This window comes from Rhea americana, unplaced genomic scaffold, assembly GCF_003343005.1.
Source record: "Rhea americana isolate MKP2758 unplaced genomic scaffold, rheAme1 scaffold_404, whole genome shotgun sequence".
In the NCBI taxonomy this organism is placed as follows: domain Eukaryota; kingdom Metazoa; phylum Chordata; class Aves; order Rheiformes; family Rheidae; genus Rhea; species Rhea americana.
The window spans coordinates 404,668-420,753 of NW_028186540.1; the positions used below are offsets into that span (position 1 = coordinate 404,668).

Here is a 16,086-nt window from a genome sequence, read left to right on the forward strand (position 1 = left end):
GGAGCGGGCGGGGCGGGCAGCCCGGCCGCTGCCTCTTACGCGGGCCGCTCGGTGTTGCACGCGTGGATTCTCTCCGCGGGCGAGCGGTCCTCAGCACAGGCGCACCCGACAGCCCTGTCATTGCCTCGCAGCCTCAACTGCTGTTAAAAACATCACCCCAGTGCACCCCAGGGGAACCTAGCGAGGACACAGCGTTTCTGGGGTTTTGCCTTTTTGCTTGTTTTAATTGCCGGTTTCCTCAGTGTTAAGATCTTTGCGTTCACTGTTCTTTCCCTTCCTTTCTTCGGCAGAGTGCAATGAAGCAAAGTCAAAGGATATRCTACATGGTCCTTTAAGGAAAATGCAAAAATAGGAAAAACAGCACAAGTTCTGAAACAATTATTGGGGAACCATTCTCGGAAACAACATGAGAATGTTTCCATTCGTTTTCTAACTCTAAACTTTCTAATATTACATAGATTAAAAGAGCAGTTCACTGATCCTTACTGCCTTTCTAAAACCTGGTGTAAAGTGTTCCCTCTCAAGTACCTGTGGCCCTAAAGCTCAATGGGCATGGTGGAGACATCCCAGAACAAGATAGGAGCCAAATAGAGCCAAATCATGGCAACCGTTGCTCGTCTCCGGCCAGCTGTCCCATGTTAACTCAGGCCCTGTACTGGTACTCTTTATGCACATGTGGTTCTTCCGTATTTGCAGTGTGTATTGAATTTCCTCATTGAGGTCTTGATCTCTTATTTTTCTGTAGCTTTCTCTAACTCATCCATCTCACTACGTACATAACTGATCTAAATAAAAATCACAGTATACTTTGGAGCTTATCAGATGGACATAAACAAAGATCCTAACTATAATTCCACATGAGTTAGTTAATCTGAATTAGTCCATACACAACAGCTCTACAGAAGTAAATCAGCCTTTAATTAAATGTAAGGAAATAGATCAGATTCGGATTTGAAGGAAGGAGGCTTGAAGCAAAGCGCATGGAAAATATTAAAAATGTAAAGATTAAACATGGACATTTAGAAGAGAAAAAGCTAAATATCATACGTGCTTTACAAAAATAAATGTATTGACTTTGTTTTATTGCTAGCATATTTAAATGTAGGAACAGGTTCTTCAGCATGTTCTTATGTTTGATAAACACAGGAACACATTTATAGCATTTCAAAGGGTCTCTGTTGTCATTTACACAAAGCTCGTAACAGAATAGCTTTATCAGGGACAGCTGCAGTTTTGACTTAAAATTTTCAAGTCTAAAATATCAGTTACATAGCCCATAGTAATCTTATGCAAGTTAGCGAGTGGGAATCTTAGATATGGATGCTACACATAATATTTAGCACAGGCACTGCATTATAGTGTTGTAATATGAGTATCKTTCTCCTGAGTATCTAAACACACTTAGCTTTCTTAGAAGAATAAAACTGTAGTTCAGAATTGAATATAGTAAGTCAGACAAGATGTTGATTTAAAGTAATGTTCTTTAATATTTATTGAGAGAGTAGCAAGTGCGTGGTGCAAACAGGTCATTGAAACAGACTGCGCACAGAATACTTGAGACATCACTAAAAGAAACTTTCCCAGCATTATTTAAACATTTTCAGTGGTCATACTGTCATGATTGCTCATTAACATAAATTGGCCTATCTAAACCTCTTCTCTGAAATTTAAGAGCACGAAACAAAAACACAGAAAATTGGCAATGCTTATATACTTATGGCTGAAAGAAAATTGTTTTTATAAGCTTTTTAGAAAATTCACAATATTATCGAGACCCCTTTTTCCAGCTGAAAATGACAACCAATCACCATTAAATGAGTTTATGATTCCATGGAACCCATCCTCCAGGTGGTACCAGGTCACTGGAACACCRTTGTCCTCCAGTCTCTTCTTGTACAGCAAACCGTCATCTCTCAGCACGTCGTACTCGCACGTCAAGATGAAAGTCTCAGGCAGCTGCTGAACAACAGCATCTTCAGCTAACAGTGGACACAGATTGGGCTCACAGAATCTTTTCACTGCCTCATCAACTTCGGTTGCACATTCAAGTAACACATGTGGTTTGTAGCCTCTGCCCTTAAATTTTTCAGGAATATAATCTGGACTCACCCATTTCCTATGATTTAACATAATATCTGAAGGAATATGAGAACCCTCCAAGACCTGCTCTAGGTTTGATGCATCCCCATTTAGGTACTGCAAAGCATAGAAAGCAACGTGTTCTCGGAAGAGCAGAGGGACTCCCCGATTTTGCTGATAGGACGGTAGATTGAAGTCCAGTGCCTGAAGGCCTGGGTAGATCAAGATCTGAGCCCGTAGTTTTGGGAGGTCTGGTCTGCTTGCGAGGGTCTGGCTGATGGCAGCTGCCAGATTGCCCCCAGCGCTGTCCCCGCTGACAATTATACGGGCAGGATCCACCCCATAGTGCTCTATATTCTTCATAAAGTGGACGGTAGCATTAAGACAGTCTTCATATGCAGCAGGATATTTGTGCTCAGGAGCTAAACGGTACCTAATACACAGAAAGAGACAACAACAGCAAGAGCAAGAAATGTTATTAACTGTAAATGTATTGATGTATATACTGAAAGTTTAGCCCCAGTTCTTCCTGCAACCAGCAATATACTGATTACCTCAGAATCCTCCCTTTCTCCTCAGATTATCATAAATCAACTGTGTCTATTAGGAACAGTGGTGAAGATTAACTTGTTGGAATCATCATCTATTCAGGACATTGATTAGAGCTTGAAAGAGACAGGAGTAGTGAGTTTGTAACTCTGCCAGCTTTTAAGCACAGTCATTCAGTCAGTTCATGCCTTAGCTTTCTATATGTCAGTTATGAATGATAATAGTTACTTTTTATGTCTTTGTTATAGTACTACTATATACTCATCATGCAAACAGCTGTGTCAGTATGTTGGTAATGATACTAGTTTGTCATTCTTGTAGTACTCTTGTAGAGTTTACTTGAATGAGGATTAAGTAGTAGAATATATGACTTGCTACCTGTTTAGTGTCCATTTTGAGTTTTGAATTGAAAGCATGAGCTTTATTTTCCACTTAAATGTAAGCATTATGCGCTGTGTAGTCAATAGTTAAAACTGTGTCTAGGTCAGTCTTCAATGGCTCCAAACGAGCAGAGTGAATTTATCAAATCACGTGCTTGACAAGTCCCACAGAAACACTTTACTGAGAATAGTTTTTGCTATGGTCAAGGAAATTTAAGTTGATATCCACAATATAGGAAATAATCTCTAAAAAACAGCATGAAGAAGGACTCACCCAACAGATACAACCACTGATTCACTTTCTCTGGCAATAGAGCGGCATAGCTTTTCATGGGTCTCTGGAAGAAACATTTTCATTGGTTTTTTTTCCTTTTTTTTTTTTTTTTTTTTTTTTTTTTTTTTTTTTTTNCCGAGTACTGATGATACCCATTCCATAAGAAAAGGAATTGTAAGAAAAGAATGTTATCTCCTTTTTCCTACCCCCTTCTGACATTGCTCTGCAGATCTTAGTACCTCTTCTACTTCCTTTTTCATTATTTGCTTAATGTATATTTTTCCTGATATCTGACTGTCATTGTCCTAAAGAGAAATTGGATAATGGACAGCAAATGCTTTTTTCCTAATGAGTTAAAAGATGAGTTAGAAGAGTGCACCTATCATTATAGTCAAACTTCTTACTGCTGGAGATCAAGCCACTATCAACTTCACCAGTTATGAAGTAGATGTTTCTTCTGCTAAATTATAATATTTTTCTCTTAAATATCTTACCAAGACTTCCAAATATCCATCCTCCTCCATGGAAGAACATAACTCCTCTCCTTTGGCTGGCAGATGGAGCCGTAGGCTGATAAATCCTCACAGGCACCTTTTCAAACCGCAGGTCCTTGATGAAGAGGTGTTTGTCTGCTCTTAGAGTCTTCCTACTTTGCATATAGCGAACAAAGCTAACCTGACTGCAGATGCCAATGTTTTCCAAAATCTGTCCCTGTTCAAATGCAAAAAGAATAGGAAATGCACTCAGGAGATTCTGTATTTTTCAAAGTAAAAGAGCTGCAAGGGCAGTACATATAGGATGTCTAAGTTATGTCATTTAGGAGAATCATAAAATATTTGCATAGTCATACAGATGTAATACCACTGAATAAATAGCATCATGAGAAGTCACAGGAACCTAGGAACCACAGTGCTGGCTGAAGACCTTAATGCCAGAAGAAAGCAGCATTAACAAAGATTGGTTAAGTATATTCCTTTGCTTTATCAGCAGGTCCTTCTCTTTACTGATTATAGAGAAAGAGTTTGGTTTTCATTGATTATTCTGTCCCCTGAGAAAATGTGAAAGCGTGGAGGAAGATAAGAGTTCTGGTGGTGATTTTCATGGTGTGCACACTTGCTCAAAATAGAGTTGACTAAGATGAGCATATATTTGATACTTGCCTTTTGATTCATCTCAGAAACCTTAATTGATGTTTGCAGTGCACTCATGGGAAGATCCTGAGTTAATAGGCCTAAGCTTCTCTTCCTTCTGTATGCCGTGGTGATGTTCATGCTAGGCATCAGTGTGTGGAATGAATACAAAGGAGAGCTACAGCTCCAACTTAATTTTGCGGAAAAAGCTTACCCTATTTTGAAATACATGATTTACTCATTCAGAACGAGTTCTACTGTCCTCACAGAGATTTGGATCAAGCTCTTAATACTCAGTATTTTGTTATGAATATTTCTCACAATAAATAGACTGCTATGTTTGTATGGATTGTCAATACAGTATTATCACTCAGTATATTTACCAATGAAAAGCCTTTTACTGATCAGTCTCTCCAACTATCCACAGATATTCTCTGATTTTGAGGCTGAATTCTAGTGTATTTTCTAGTTTCCAAACAGAAATGGAACAGCTACAGGCAATATTCCCACTTTATCTTTTAATTTGTTTATTTCATTCTTTGTTTTCTATATTGCAGCATACAAATCTGATTTTTTGAATTAATGGGCAGTGATAAAAAGGCAAACTGGATTTTCCAGCTGCTTAGGTGAAGTAATCACTTTCTAATTACAATGTACGTGCAGCCAAAGTATGAGAATATATATGCTAAAGTTCTTTAGTGTGATCCATTACAATCTAGAATAATCCTGACTGAGAAATATATATGTATATGTATATACASACACATATATATTTCATTTTAAACAGTTTGTCCCTAGTGGAGGAGTTGAAACCATTAGTGGAAGAGCTAGACATCTTGTGAGCTGATCAGCTGCCCGCTCTTTTACAGGCCAGTTTGCCTGAAGAAGGCGGACTCCCCARAACTCTTTATTCCCCTCAAGCACCCCTCCTATTCCGCTTGGCTGCAGCGGGAGGTACAAACGTGGTCAAAGGAAATGAAATCCTTTAGCTCTTCTTGGGCAGTGTTACCTAATTTTATCACATGTCATCACAAAAAGATTCTCCCTTTCCTAAAACATTTTTAAGATTTTGAATTTCCTTTTTTATCCTTAAAATAAATACATAACTTCTCACCTCCACCCCTCAAACCAAAGTAAACCTTGAAAGCATGGCTCAAAGACTTCTGATATATTCTGAACTCATAATGGAAACAAAAACAATCCAGTGTGTATGTATATTATTAATCCAATTATTGCTAGGTTAACACAATTCATTTTAGAAGCTTAGTTCAAACTTTCAAGCCCTTGTGTTAGGCAATGCTCACATACTACCTGATACAAGAGAGCTAGGCAGAATCCAACTGTAATAATGCAGTGTAAAAATATGGCAAGAGTTTGTTTAACAAATCAAAGCTTCTTAAATACAACATGCAGCATAATAGCAATATCCTGCTTTCCTCTCTGAAAATAAATTCAAGATTCAAGCATTGCATTAGGTTTAAAATTTACAGGTTCACCTATCTTCCCCCAGTAATCATGCCAGGTTAACTTACCACCACAGCTGTACTTATTAAAATAATATGAATGATTCGGAGCTTTACAGGTTGATTCACTCCAGGAGGAATTTCTGAGTTGGAGAATTCAAAATTAATTACCCCTATGACCAAAAATATAAATGCAGCAACGAAGACTGCCGGGAATAACACCAACAATATGTAAGCAAGTGCCATTTTGCTGAGCAGCGGACAAAGTGGTCTGAAATGTCTTTGATTTGACTTTCCTCGATATCTTTTGACTTGTTACTTCCTGATTCTTAAATGCCTTTGTTCGTCATAAGGTTGCTCTAGCAAAAAAGTTTCTCCTCCCTTTTTACAAATAATAGTGTAGTATGTATCTTTTGCTCCTTTATTTYACAAAAGATAAATTGTTCAAAGTTTTGAACTTTGCTGCAAGATCTTGCCAGTAACATTTCAAAATTTTTGCAAGAAACTAGTCCTCAACTAAGAGAAAAAAGTTATTAGTAGACTGCATTTAATATTAATTAGAGGTGGAAAAATGACACAGGCCTTTGTGTGCCTTGAGTTTGTGACATTATAAAACACTCTTCTATGGTTACGCAGAGACAGGAGCCTGTATACGATAAATATCACTCCAAAGGACTAAATAGAATGTCACCTTTTTTTTTTTTTTTTTTGAAAGATGCACTTACAAAAATATGTCATTACTTTAGAATCTCTTTTTTTTATTTTTGTGGGTTCTCTTAAAACTGTTTTAATTACCAATGGCAAATAAATGAAGAAATGTAATCAATGCATGTTAGAATTCAGACATTAATGTCCAATTTCAAAGACATTACTATTAAAATTTCTGATTTTTATGTTTTAAGTAGGTAAGTTGCACATTTATCATAGACATAGAGAATAATTCCCTAATACTTTAAAATCAACTGGGTGCATTTTAAATAATCCAAAACTAAGAGTCAGTTTTGGTTTCAACTGAAAAAAGCTATGGAATAAGAAGTACAGAATACAGGAGAAATTCAGAAATTCTCATCAGGTTTCTTCTCTTCTAAGAGTTTTTTCCCAGCATGTGTGAGAGTTTACATTTAACAGATGAATAAATTGCAGGCCTAGAGTGGTTKTTTGGTAGGAGGCCACTCTGCTAAAACAGTAAACATAGATTCTTTGCTACATATTTTTTTGATTCTCCTAGTCGCTGAAAGTCTGAGTACAACAATTTCTTCGGTTTCTATGAGGAAAAAGTATTTTACCTTTATAGTAGAATTCCCCAGGAATATTCAGAAGAGAATACAGGAATATAGGAATTTCACAGTTCCGTCCTTCCTGCTCTAATTGGGTATCTGTTCTGCTGTCACACCGAACAAAATTACGTACATCATTTGTCCAGAAAGATAACCCCAAAGTTGTGGGCGTTATCTCTGTGGCTCAGAGGGGAAAGATCTTAACTTTTCCATTACAAATGACTGCAGCTGTTATGCACGTACTTTTGGAAACTGGTGGTAATTTCTCGTGCATTTGCTAAGCCTTTTACTAGGGAAAGTGTCTGTGTTGTGAATACTGCAGAAGTTTGGTCTAGACCAAATTTCAGAAGTTCTGATGTTCAGATCCGTAGAGTACCTGTGTGTGTTTCAGTGATAAGTAGAATGTGTTCTTGGGAGTAACTGTCTGTGTTTGCCTTTAACTAGCAGAAGATTACTGTCTTCCATGAGGCAATCATAGCAAATCAAACAGTAAAGAAGGAACAAATTGCTTCATCATCTAAGGGTGGGAGAATGTTAAATGTGGAATGTCACCAGACTGTTAGATGGGTCAGATTTTTGCCATAAATCAGTATAGCTTTGTTGAATTCAGAGATACTTCAGTCTATACAGGCTAGAAGAGAAACTAGCTCTTTCTCTTCAGAAAATAAGTCAGAGAATGGAAGATAAAATGAGGTTTATATCTTTCAACTTCATGCTAAYTTCAATATTCTGTTAGTATTTCAAAAAAGCATACAAATCTTTTTCTGTCTAACAGTGAATAACTTCCATCTTTCCTCTACCCCTGTATTCCTGTATTGGTTCTTTTAGCTTGCCAGGCTGCAGTATGCAGAATGCTTCCCACTGACATCAGCTGAAAAGACTGCATTGCAATTAACCCCATCCTCCATTACTTAACACATAATTACAGTTCTCTTTAAACTTCTCTAACCTTCGTGGAATTGTCACAGTCCATCTTATGAGTTTGGTCTCTTGTTCTTTCTCTTCTTCTCTCTACTTTTTTCAGTGTCTTCTTTCCATTTTCCTTTGTCATTGCTAATACAAGAACATTTTACAGCTTTTACAGCTCCTGATGGATATTTTTGTGCTTAAAAGCTTAGCTGAAGAAATGCATATTTTCATTGTTAGTAATGTTTTATTTTTCCCTTAGGAGAGGGTGGAAATTTTAGTTTCTTATTTTTGACTTAGTTTCTCTATTTTTGTCACTCCAATTAATCTTTTCCTTGAGCAAGGAGCTGGTTGTCAAAACACATAATAAATGCAATTATTTGAATTAATAGTTAATAAAAGTTGACAAAATATGAATTGAAAATATGAATTGTAGAGTTCTGGAATTGACAAAATATGAATTGAAAATATGAATTGTAGAGTTCTGGAAAGATCAGTGATCAGACTTTTAACTGAATGGACTGGAAAAGCAAGCAGAACATGTTGGAAAAGCAACAAAGGAGGCTGGTTTCATTATCAGGTTACTTCACATCAGGTAAGCTTTAGTAACTCTTAGTGCTTTCCAATAATGTTGATAATAATCAACAGATACAGCATAAAGTGACCTAGGATAGTCAGTCATTAAGGAGTTTCAAATTAAGCTGCTTTATTTTGTATTTGTTGTAGAATAGAATTGTGCTAATGTAGAGCTGCTGTAGTTTAAATTATGCATGAGAAAACTGAATCTGGGTTGAATTTCTTCAAACAAATAATWTTCATGTCACAACATTCTTGAAATTGCAACTTCTCAGGGAAATGAAAGAGGTAAACATCTAACTTTATTAGCTAAATATGTTACAAACTGATATTTCTTGTTTTTAGTTTAAGCAATGGGAAAAATAGTATGTCATTTTAGGCAGAAAACTTGAATTTTTTAACAAAAATGGCTTTTAAAATTCTTTTTGGTTGAGAAGCTGAGTGTTTTTAGTAGAGCAGATACTCTTCATAAAATATTCTGAAGTGGAAAAAACTAATTTGTCTTATTAAAAACAAAAAAGGCAAAAAAGTCTGAATTGTAGCCCACCACTGTTCTTGGACCTCAGTTTGTATTACTTTTTTTTTCACAATAATGCACCCATACACAGTAATCCTGGATAGTCTAAATTCTTTTATAAAATACTGGGCACAGATTGACTAAGTAGAGTTAGTAAGATTGGTTTCTCTCTGCCAGTGTTGCATTGCTGCTTCTGCCAAGGGGCGTTCATTGATATTTAGCAGTGAGTATGTGTTTAGCAAAYTTTACTTGATCTTATAACAAATTTTTGCAGTGTTGGGATTATGATTATTATTATTTTGAAAGTTRCAAAATTGCCAGTGCATTACAGTTTCTTAATACAATAACATAATGTTGTGCTTGTCTGCTTTCCCATATCTGAGATCTTCAGAGTATTTTTAATAAACATAGYACAAGATAAAGGGTAGCATCGTAGGTAAGAGCATAAGATAATCTTGAAAGAAACAGAAAAGGTACAGAAAAAGAAAAGACTTTTTACCTCTGCACTCCTCTAACATGTGAACACTCACTGAAGCTTAGAGATTCCTGTTTAAGAAACAAGTTCAAAAAAAAAAAAAAATTTATTGGATTCTAAATAAAGTCAAAACCATCATAGTTCCACTTCAGAACTTCTCTTGAGGCAGAGACCTGTATTTCAGGAAAGCGTAGTCTTTGTGGAAGCTAACCCTGGAAAATAAGACATTACAGAACCTCAAATGTTGTCCTCTCCTTCTGGTACCCTAAACATCTCATATAATCTTACAAGGACCAGCGTAGTCCCCCATTATTGTCTTTAGCATTTCTGTGCGGTGGAGGAAGCTTCAGGAAGGGATATTCTTGCTGCTTGCCTTGAATGCGTGCTGGTGATGCAAAGGCTATCAGAACAGCTAGAGGTGAAAGAACAYGTGCACAGGGGTTTTCCRTTTGCTTCTAGATGTTACTGATGTATTCTTAAAATAAGTTTTTTAGGATGGTGATGCTTTAAATAATGTTAGTGGTTTTTTGAGAGTCATTGCAGAAAGAGAGATCAGAAAGTATAAAATGCACTTCCTCATGCAGTCARGATCCAAAACCTAAATCAGAAGTGCTTACTTTCTTTGCCAAGTGTAAATCTGCCAAGGATTGTGTAAGAGTTGTGTCATTCTTTTTATGTATATTTTTATAAACTGTTTATATAATTCACAATATTATCCATAATTTTTTTCCCAGATAAAAATGAAAAAATCCCATAGCCAAAGAAGCTTAAAATTCCATGGAAACCATTCTCAGAGTGATACCAGGTTACYTGGACACCATTGTCCTCTAATCGCTTCTTGTATAACAGTCCATCATCCCTAAGCACATCAAACTCACAGGTCACAATAAAAGATTCAGGGAGCTGGCAAATAATGGAGTCTTCAACTAGAAGTGGGGAAAATGGTATTGCCAACACTTCTTTGATTGCTTCATGAGCTTCAGGTTTATATGAAGTAGGCTTCTGTGGTTTGTRGCCTCTGATCTTAAATTCTCTGGGAATATTGTCTGCGGTTACCCATTTTTTATACTTCAGTTTCATACTCTCAGGGACATGGCAATTCTGTAGGATATCATCCAGATAYGATGGTTTTCTATTAAGATAACGAAAACAAAAGTAGATAACTAACTTCCGAAACAATATAGGGACTGAAGCATTCTGCTGATATGAAGGCAGGCGAAAATCTATCCCCTGGAGTCCTGGATAAATTAAGATCTGAGCACGTACTTCTGGAAGATCTCTTTTATTCAGTAGTATTTGGCAAATAACTGTAGCAAAATTAGCTCCACAGCTGTCACCAGCGATGATGATGAGGGCAGGATCCACATGATACTCTTTTAAATTCCTCATAAAGTACAAGGTAGCGGTGAGACAATCAAAATATTGCCCTGGATATGGATGCTCAGGAGCCAAACGATAACTGAAATGTCAAAGACATTGTGCTTATTTTCAGAGTAACTGTAAAAATGTAACTCACATTATTCATGTTTAATTGGTATGGTAGTTACATACTGTTTTCCTAAATCTTAAAATGTATATTTTAATTAGTCTGTTTTATAACTTGATGTAGATTGGAAGGACAAACTAATAGTACACAGGTATTTTAGAATACTTTGCATATGAGCACACTTCTAAATTAAATGAAGAACTAAAGCCAGAAATAGGGAGCATAATCTAAATTCAGCACATATTTCAGAAATGTTTCAACTGTGAACTCTAATGCTACATGTATTTCTACATAAAAGTAGTACTTACGTACCCAACAGACACAACCACTGAGTTGCATTCTCTGGCAATATAGCGGCATACTCTTTCAAAAGTTCCTGAAGACAAAGTTTATCAGAAATTATGTTTTAAAAAGCAAATAGCCTTAGAAATGAAAATATAGATTCTTCAGATTCTTAAGAGTTGACCATATGCTCTATGGAAGCTACTGCAGCCTGAGATATCATGAGTTACTTCTCCTGTGCAATGCAGTCTTTACATGTAAACGTATTTTCTATGTATTGGTCAATAGCTGATTTCAGTGCGTAATGTGAGCACATTAGAATGGTAATACTAGGAAAAAACAGAAGCCTATCTAGGTTGATATCTCTGCCATGTCAGCAGAAGATGTCTGCAGAAAAACGTAAGCTGAGCACAAGCATATACTGATACTTCGTAAAGAAGCTTACAAAAAGGGGAGGTCCAGGGGCATATAGTGGCATAAAGAGGTTTCCTGTTTTGTCCTGTCCTCCTTTCCTAATAATAATTCCTAATAATCTATATACTTTTTTGACTATTAACTCGTCACTGAGTCAAAGATTTCATGAAGCTTTCTACCATGACCCCAAGATCTTCTTCCTGCGCAGTKGTAGTCACCTTAGAGTCCATAGTTTTATTTGAAAAGTCAGGATGTTCTGTGCATCAGTTTTACTTCTTTACACTCCATTTCACCTGTCACTTTAGTGTCTAATCCTTTGATATCATAAAGACCTTTTGCAGTTTTCCAGTCAGCCCTTTACTATCCTGAAGGACTTACTATCATCTCAGCCTTCACCTTCTTTCCTGTTAATGAATATACTGAATAGTGCTGGTCCCAGTCGCTTAATCAGTTTTTATCCAAATGAAAGACCTTCCCTCCTGTATTATGAGCCTTTCAGGAGGCTCTTCTGGAAATCAGTGTAGGCTTTATCAACTCGGTCTCTTTTATTCGTATTTCTTGGCTTCTTTAAAAAACTTAATTTAATTTGGGAAGCATAACTTCCCTTCATATATGTTGTACGGATTTTGAGCAGTAAATTGTATTTACCTACACCTTCACTAATTCTGTTCTTTATTGTAACTTCTGCTAATTTGCCTGCTTTGCCTGCTTTCAGGCTTACTAGTCTGTAGTTTCCCCAAATCCTTTTTTAAAACGTGTCGTTATGTTAGCTGCTACCTTGTTATCGGGCACCAAGGAGAACTGTGCACCACGCTATTAACCCTGTAAAATGCTTTGCAGTTACTATTGATATTGCAGTGGCTACTGTCATTAGGAAGGACAGATGAGAAATTGTCTGACTTATGTCTGAAGATAAAAATTCAAAGGTTTGAGTTTGATTGTTAGAATGATAAAGCTTCCTGGTTTCTTACTGATACTCCCAAACGTGCCAGCGCCTCCATGGAAATACAATATTCCTTTTCTTTTGCCAGTGGGTGGCCATTTCGGCTGATAAATCCTCAGTGGTACTTCATCTACTTTGAGATCTTTGATAAGGAGTTTTGAATCTCTCCATGGTGGTATTCCATCTAACACAAAACGCAATAAGCTCAAGTCACTGCAGATTCCTAGCTTCTCCAAAATCTTTCCCTGTTGAAAAGAAGGAAGTCAGCAAATGATTACTATAAAAGGTTCCAATTCTATGATTATTAAAAAAATTTTTTTTTTTTGTTTTACTGGGTTGTATTTTGAGAGATAGCAGGTCAGTACTATGGTGACTATTGAGAAATAATTAAACTGTTTTGATCTGAGAGTTACTGAAGATTATTTAACCTACAGTCCCATTCTAGATAGGCAGCTGCCCTCTGGCTCGTTATTTTTTATTTTATTTTATTTTATTTTGAACTTTCCTTTTGGTGTATATAAAATATAATCACGAATGTATTTTAGCTGAAAATATGGGGGGAAATAGAAAAATAATCTTTTATTTAGAAATAAATAGATAGCTATGACTGTAAGGGTGAAGAAAGAGAGATTAAAATGCTGACGTTTAAGAGTAGGCTCTGCAAAAATTTGGGGAGTTATAGGCCCTTGCATGGAACATGGTCAGGAACACAAACAGCAATGATATCACACTAGTTGCTTCTGTATTTTTACAGATATGAAGAAAACAGGGCAACATTCTAGAACAGAATTGTTAGTATCTCCTGTATTAAAGGTATTATATATWTTGCATTGAAAAGTACAGAGAAAATTCATTTGACTTAGGAAGATTTTTTTGAGGTCTGTTGGGGAAGAAAGACTTGCTGTATTCAAGCTGCCTCATAATATCTTAACTTTAAAAACAAGTGTTTAAAAGTCCAATATCAAAATACTGTGCTATTTCTAAAGGAAAATGTCCACACTTTGAAGGATTCAGTGGCCCAAGGAAAGTCGTGTTTTAGGACTAACATACATAGATCTAGAAGATGGTTTAAGTTGCTCACTGTGAGCTTGTTTTACATTAAGTATTTTATTTTCCCTTTTAAAAATCTGTATGGAGTTTCTATGACACTGACAATGTCACTTGACTTTGGAGGTAGAAGGAACAAATTCCAGTGTGRTAGTTTTTACTTCTGTAACATTTGCTTTCAAGAAATGACATGTTAACCCCCAAACTGGTTGTGAAAAGGAGTAGGCCTCAGTTATTATCTTGATCTGAAAAACTGTAGAAAAAATAAATTGACACTGTGGAAAATACCCCGTTTTGGTTATTTTCCAGAATGATTCATTTCAAATTTCCATTTGAAAGACTTATAAATTTTGCCTCCATATAATGGAGTTAACGGGAATGGATATATTGGAATTATGTTGGGCTCACAATTGTGTGAGTAAACGCACACAGACACACGTGCATTTCTGAATATTGAGAGACACCAAAAGGTGGTGTTGACAAATATTCCTATATCATGCTTACTGAACAAGCTACCCATGGAGAAAGCCCAAAGAATTCCTATCCATTTTTATCTTACATTTTGTTTTTCTTGTGCATGTAGATCAATGAATATATATGTACTAGTACGGATAATAARTATAGCACAAAGCAAATGTAAACAGGAATTATGGAGGCTTTTCTCTGAATAAATATCCTTTTTATATGTCTGTCAAACTCAATAGGTAGAGTATAATATTTTTTACRTTTTTTCATGTGAAACATTTTTGTAAAGGGGCTGCAGACTGACAGCTGCACTAAAAAATCTAAATAAGCTTTTAAGATTAGTCATATCCTTAGTCTTATAAATTATTTTAACATGATTTGGTTCATATAACAATGATTACAGGCTGCAGGGGGGTGCATTGTTTCTTCTTTTCTTYTTTTCTTAATCCAGTGTTTTTCAGCTCCCAAATATCCTACCAAATAAAAGTGAAATCCCCAATTTTAAGAAAGRTAACTTACCGCGACCATGGTGGAAATCAACAGTGAGTGGAAAAAACGAAGCTTTAGAGGCTGGTCAATGCCAGGTGGCAGTTCTGATTTCAAGAAGTCATAGAATAACCCCCCCAAAAACAGGACTGGTAATACAACAGGAGAAAATAAAACTATTCCTATTATTACTAAAGTTGTATAAATAAATGCCATTTCACGTCAGTGAAAGTGGCGAAATTTTTAAAAACAAAAACAAAAAAACCCCAAAGAATTATGCTCTCTCAGGCGTTGTTTCTCCAGTGTTTCTGAGGTGTTCATATTACACACTTGGTTCATAAGCATAAATAAAAAGATTAATGTTGCAATACTCTAATTTTCTCCACCCTTCATTTCTTTTGCTAATGATCCTATTGGCAACACCTCCTTACACTAAAAAAGTAGAGGGAATCATTTATCATTTACAAAAAGTAAAATTCAATGTATATAGATTTGAGATCGGCCTTTAATGTGGCAGTTAGGTGTTTTTGCCAATTTCTAATGCTCGAATCCTCAGAGAAGCAATATTGTGTACTTTCAAAAGAACCTATAATCGAAAAGAGTACTAAATTACTTGAAAACACTTATTACTGTGGGGACAATAAACAAAACTTTTAAAAACAACCAATAACAATAGAACTAAATAAAATTGTGTCTGGAATGGCTTAATTCAGATTGTGAAAGCTTAATTCCATTATTAAAAGACAACCTTTTTCCTTTAGCCTAAGGTAGGCATTAGAAACTGAACAACCCAAATCTAATTTGTTGTTAARTGGAAGTTGCCACTGTATTTTAGGAAAATAACAATCTGTAATTCAACTTTTTTCTTCTTTTCCTTAGTGTCATGATCATAYTAACTACACTGTTAATACCTTACACAGCCTTCATTGGGCTGATGATTGCCTTACCTGAGAAGATCAGAAGACAAAACCATTTCAAGGTTGGGGGGGACAGCTGCAAAAGTTTTATGATCTTTATAATTCAATAGCTTTTTACATAATTCAGTAGCTTTTTTTGAATTGGCGTTCTCAGACAAAGCTTGCAAGGCCTTATTGGGACTGATTAATTTATTTTGCYGGTCCATCTCCAGCTATCATTTGGAACAACAGATAACCCTGTCCTTGAGGATTGTCCTGTTCTGTTCTGTATCGTTTTCTTATTTTGCTAGAAAGAAGGAAAATTTTCTAATAATTTTACTACTGATCAGTTTCACTTAGCGGATAAAGTCATGTGAGATAACGTTATGAAAGCACAGGAGAAGAAAGAGGACACGTGTCTACAGTAGCTGTKTAAGTGGT

General features: G+C 36.0%; 3 protein-coding genes across 3 annotated transcripts in view; all 3 read right to left on the bottom strand.

Moving 5' to 3' along the window:
• LOC146590523 (arylacetamide deacetylase-like 4) overlaps positions 1-1,619 on the bottom strand; it is a 6,098-nt gene extending 4,479 nt beyond the window's left edge. Inside the window, exon 1 of the mRNA XM_085314460.1 lies at positions 1,614-1,619. Coding sequence (XP_085170586.1) covers positions 1,614-1,619 — 6 coding nt within the window. The remainder of the gene's footprint in view (positions 1-1,613) is intronic.
• LOC146590524 (arylacetamide deacetylase-like 4) lies at positions 1,503-6,121 on the bottom strand. The gene is made up of 4 exons (XM_085314462.1): positions 5,945-6,121; positions 3,777-3,993; positions 3,283-3,346; positions 1,503-2,512 (listed from the first exon to the last, which is right to left on the bottom strand). The coding sequence occupies exons 1-4, from the start codon at positions 6,119-6,121 to the stop codon at positions 1,738-1,740; spliced, it is 1,233 nt and encodes a 410-aa protein (XP_085170588.1). The 3' UTR covers positions 1,503-1,737.
• A 4,189-nt stretch (positions 6,122-10,310) lies between these two features.
• LOC146590525 (arylacetamide deacetylase-like 4) lies at positions 10,311-14,965 on the bottom strand. The gene is made up of 4 exons (XM_085314463.1): positions 14,783-14,965; positions 12,780-12,996; positions 11,425-11,488; positions 10,311-11,085 (listed from the first exon to the last, which is right to left on the bottom strand). The coding sequence occupies exons 1-4, from the start codon at positions 14,963-14,965 to the stop codon at positions 10,311-10,313; spliced, it is 1,239 nt and encodes a 412-aa protein (XP_085170589.1).
• Positions 14,966-16,086: the final 1,121 nt, after the last annotated feature.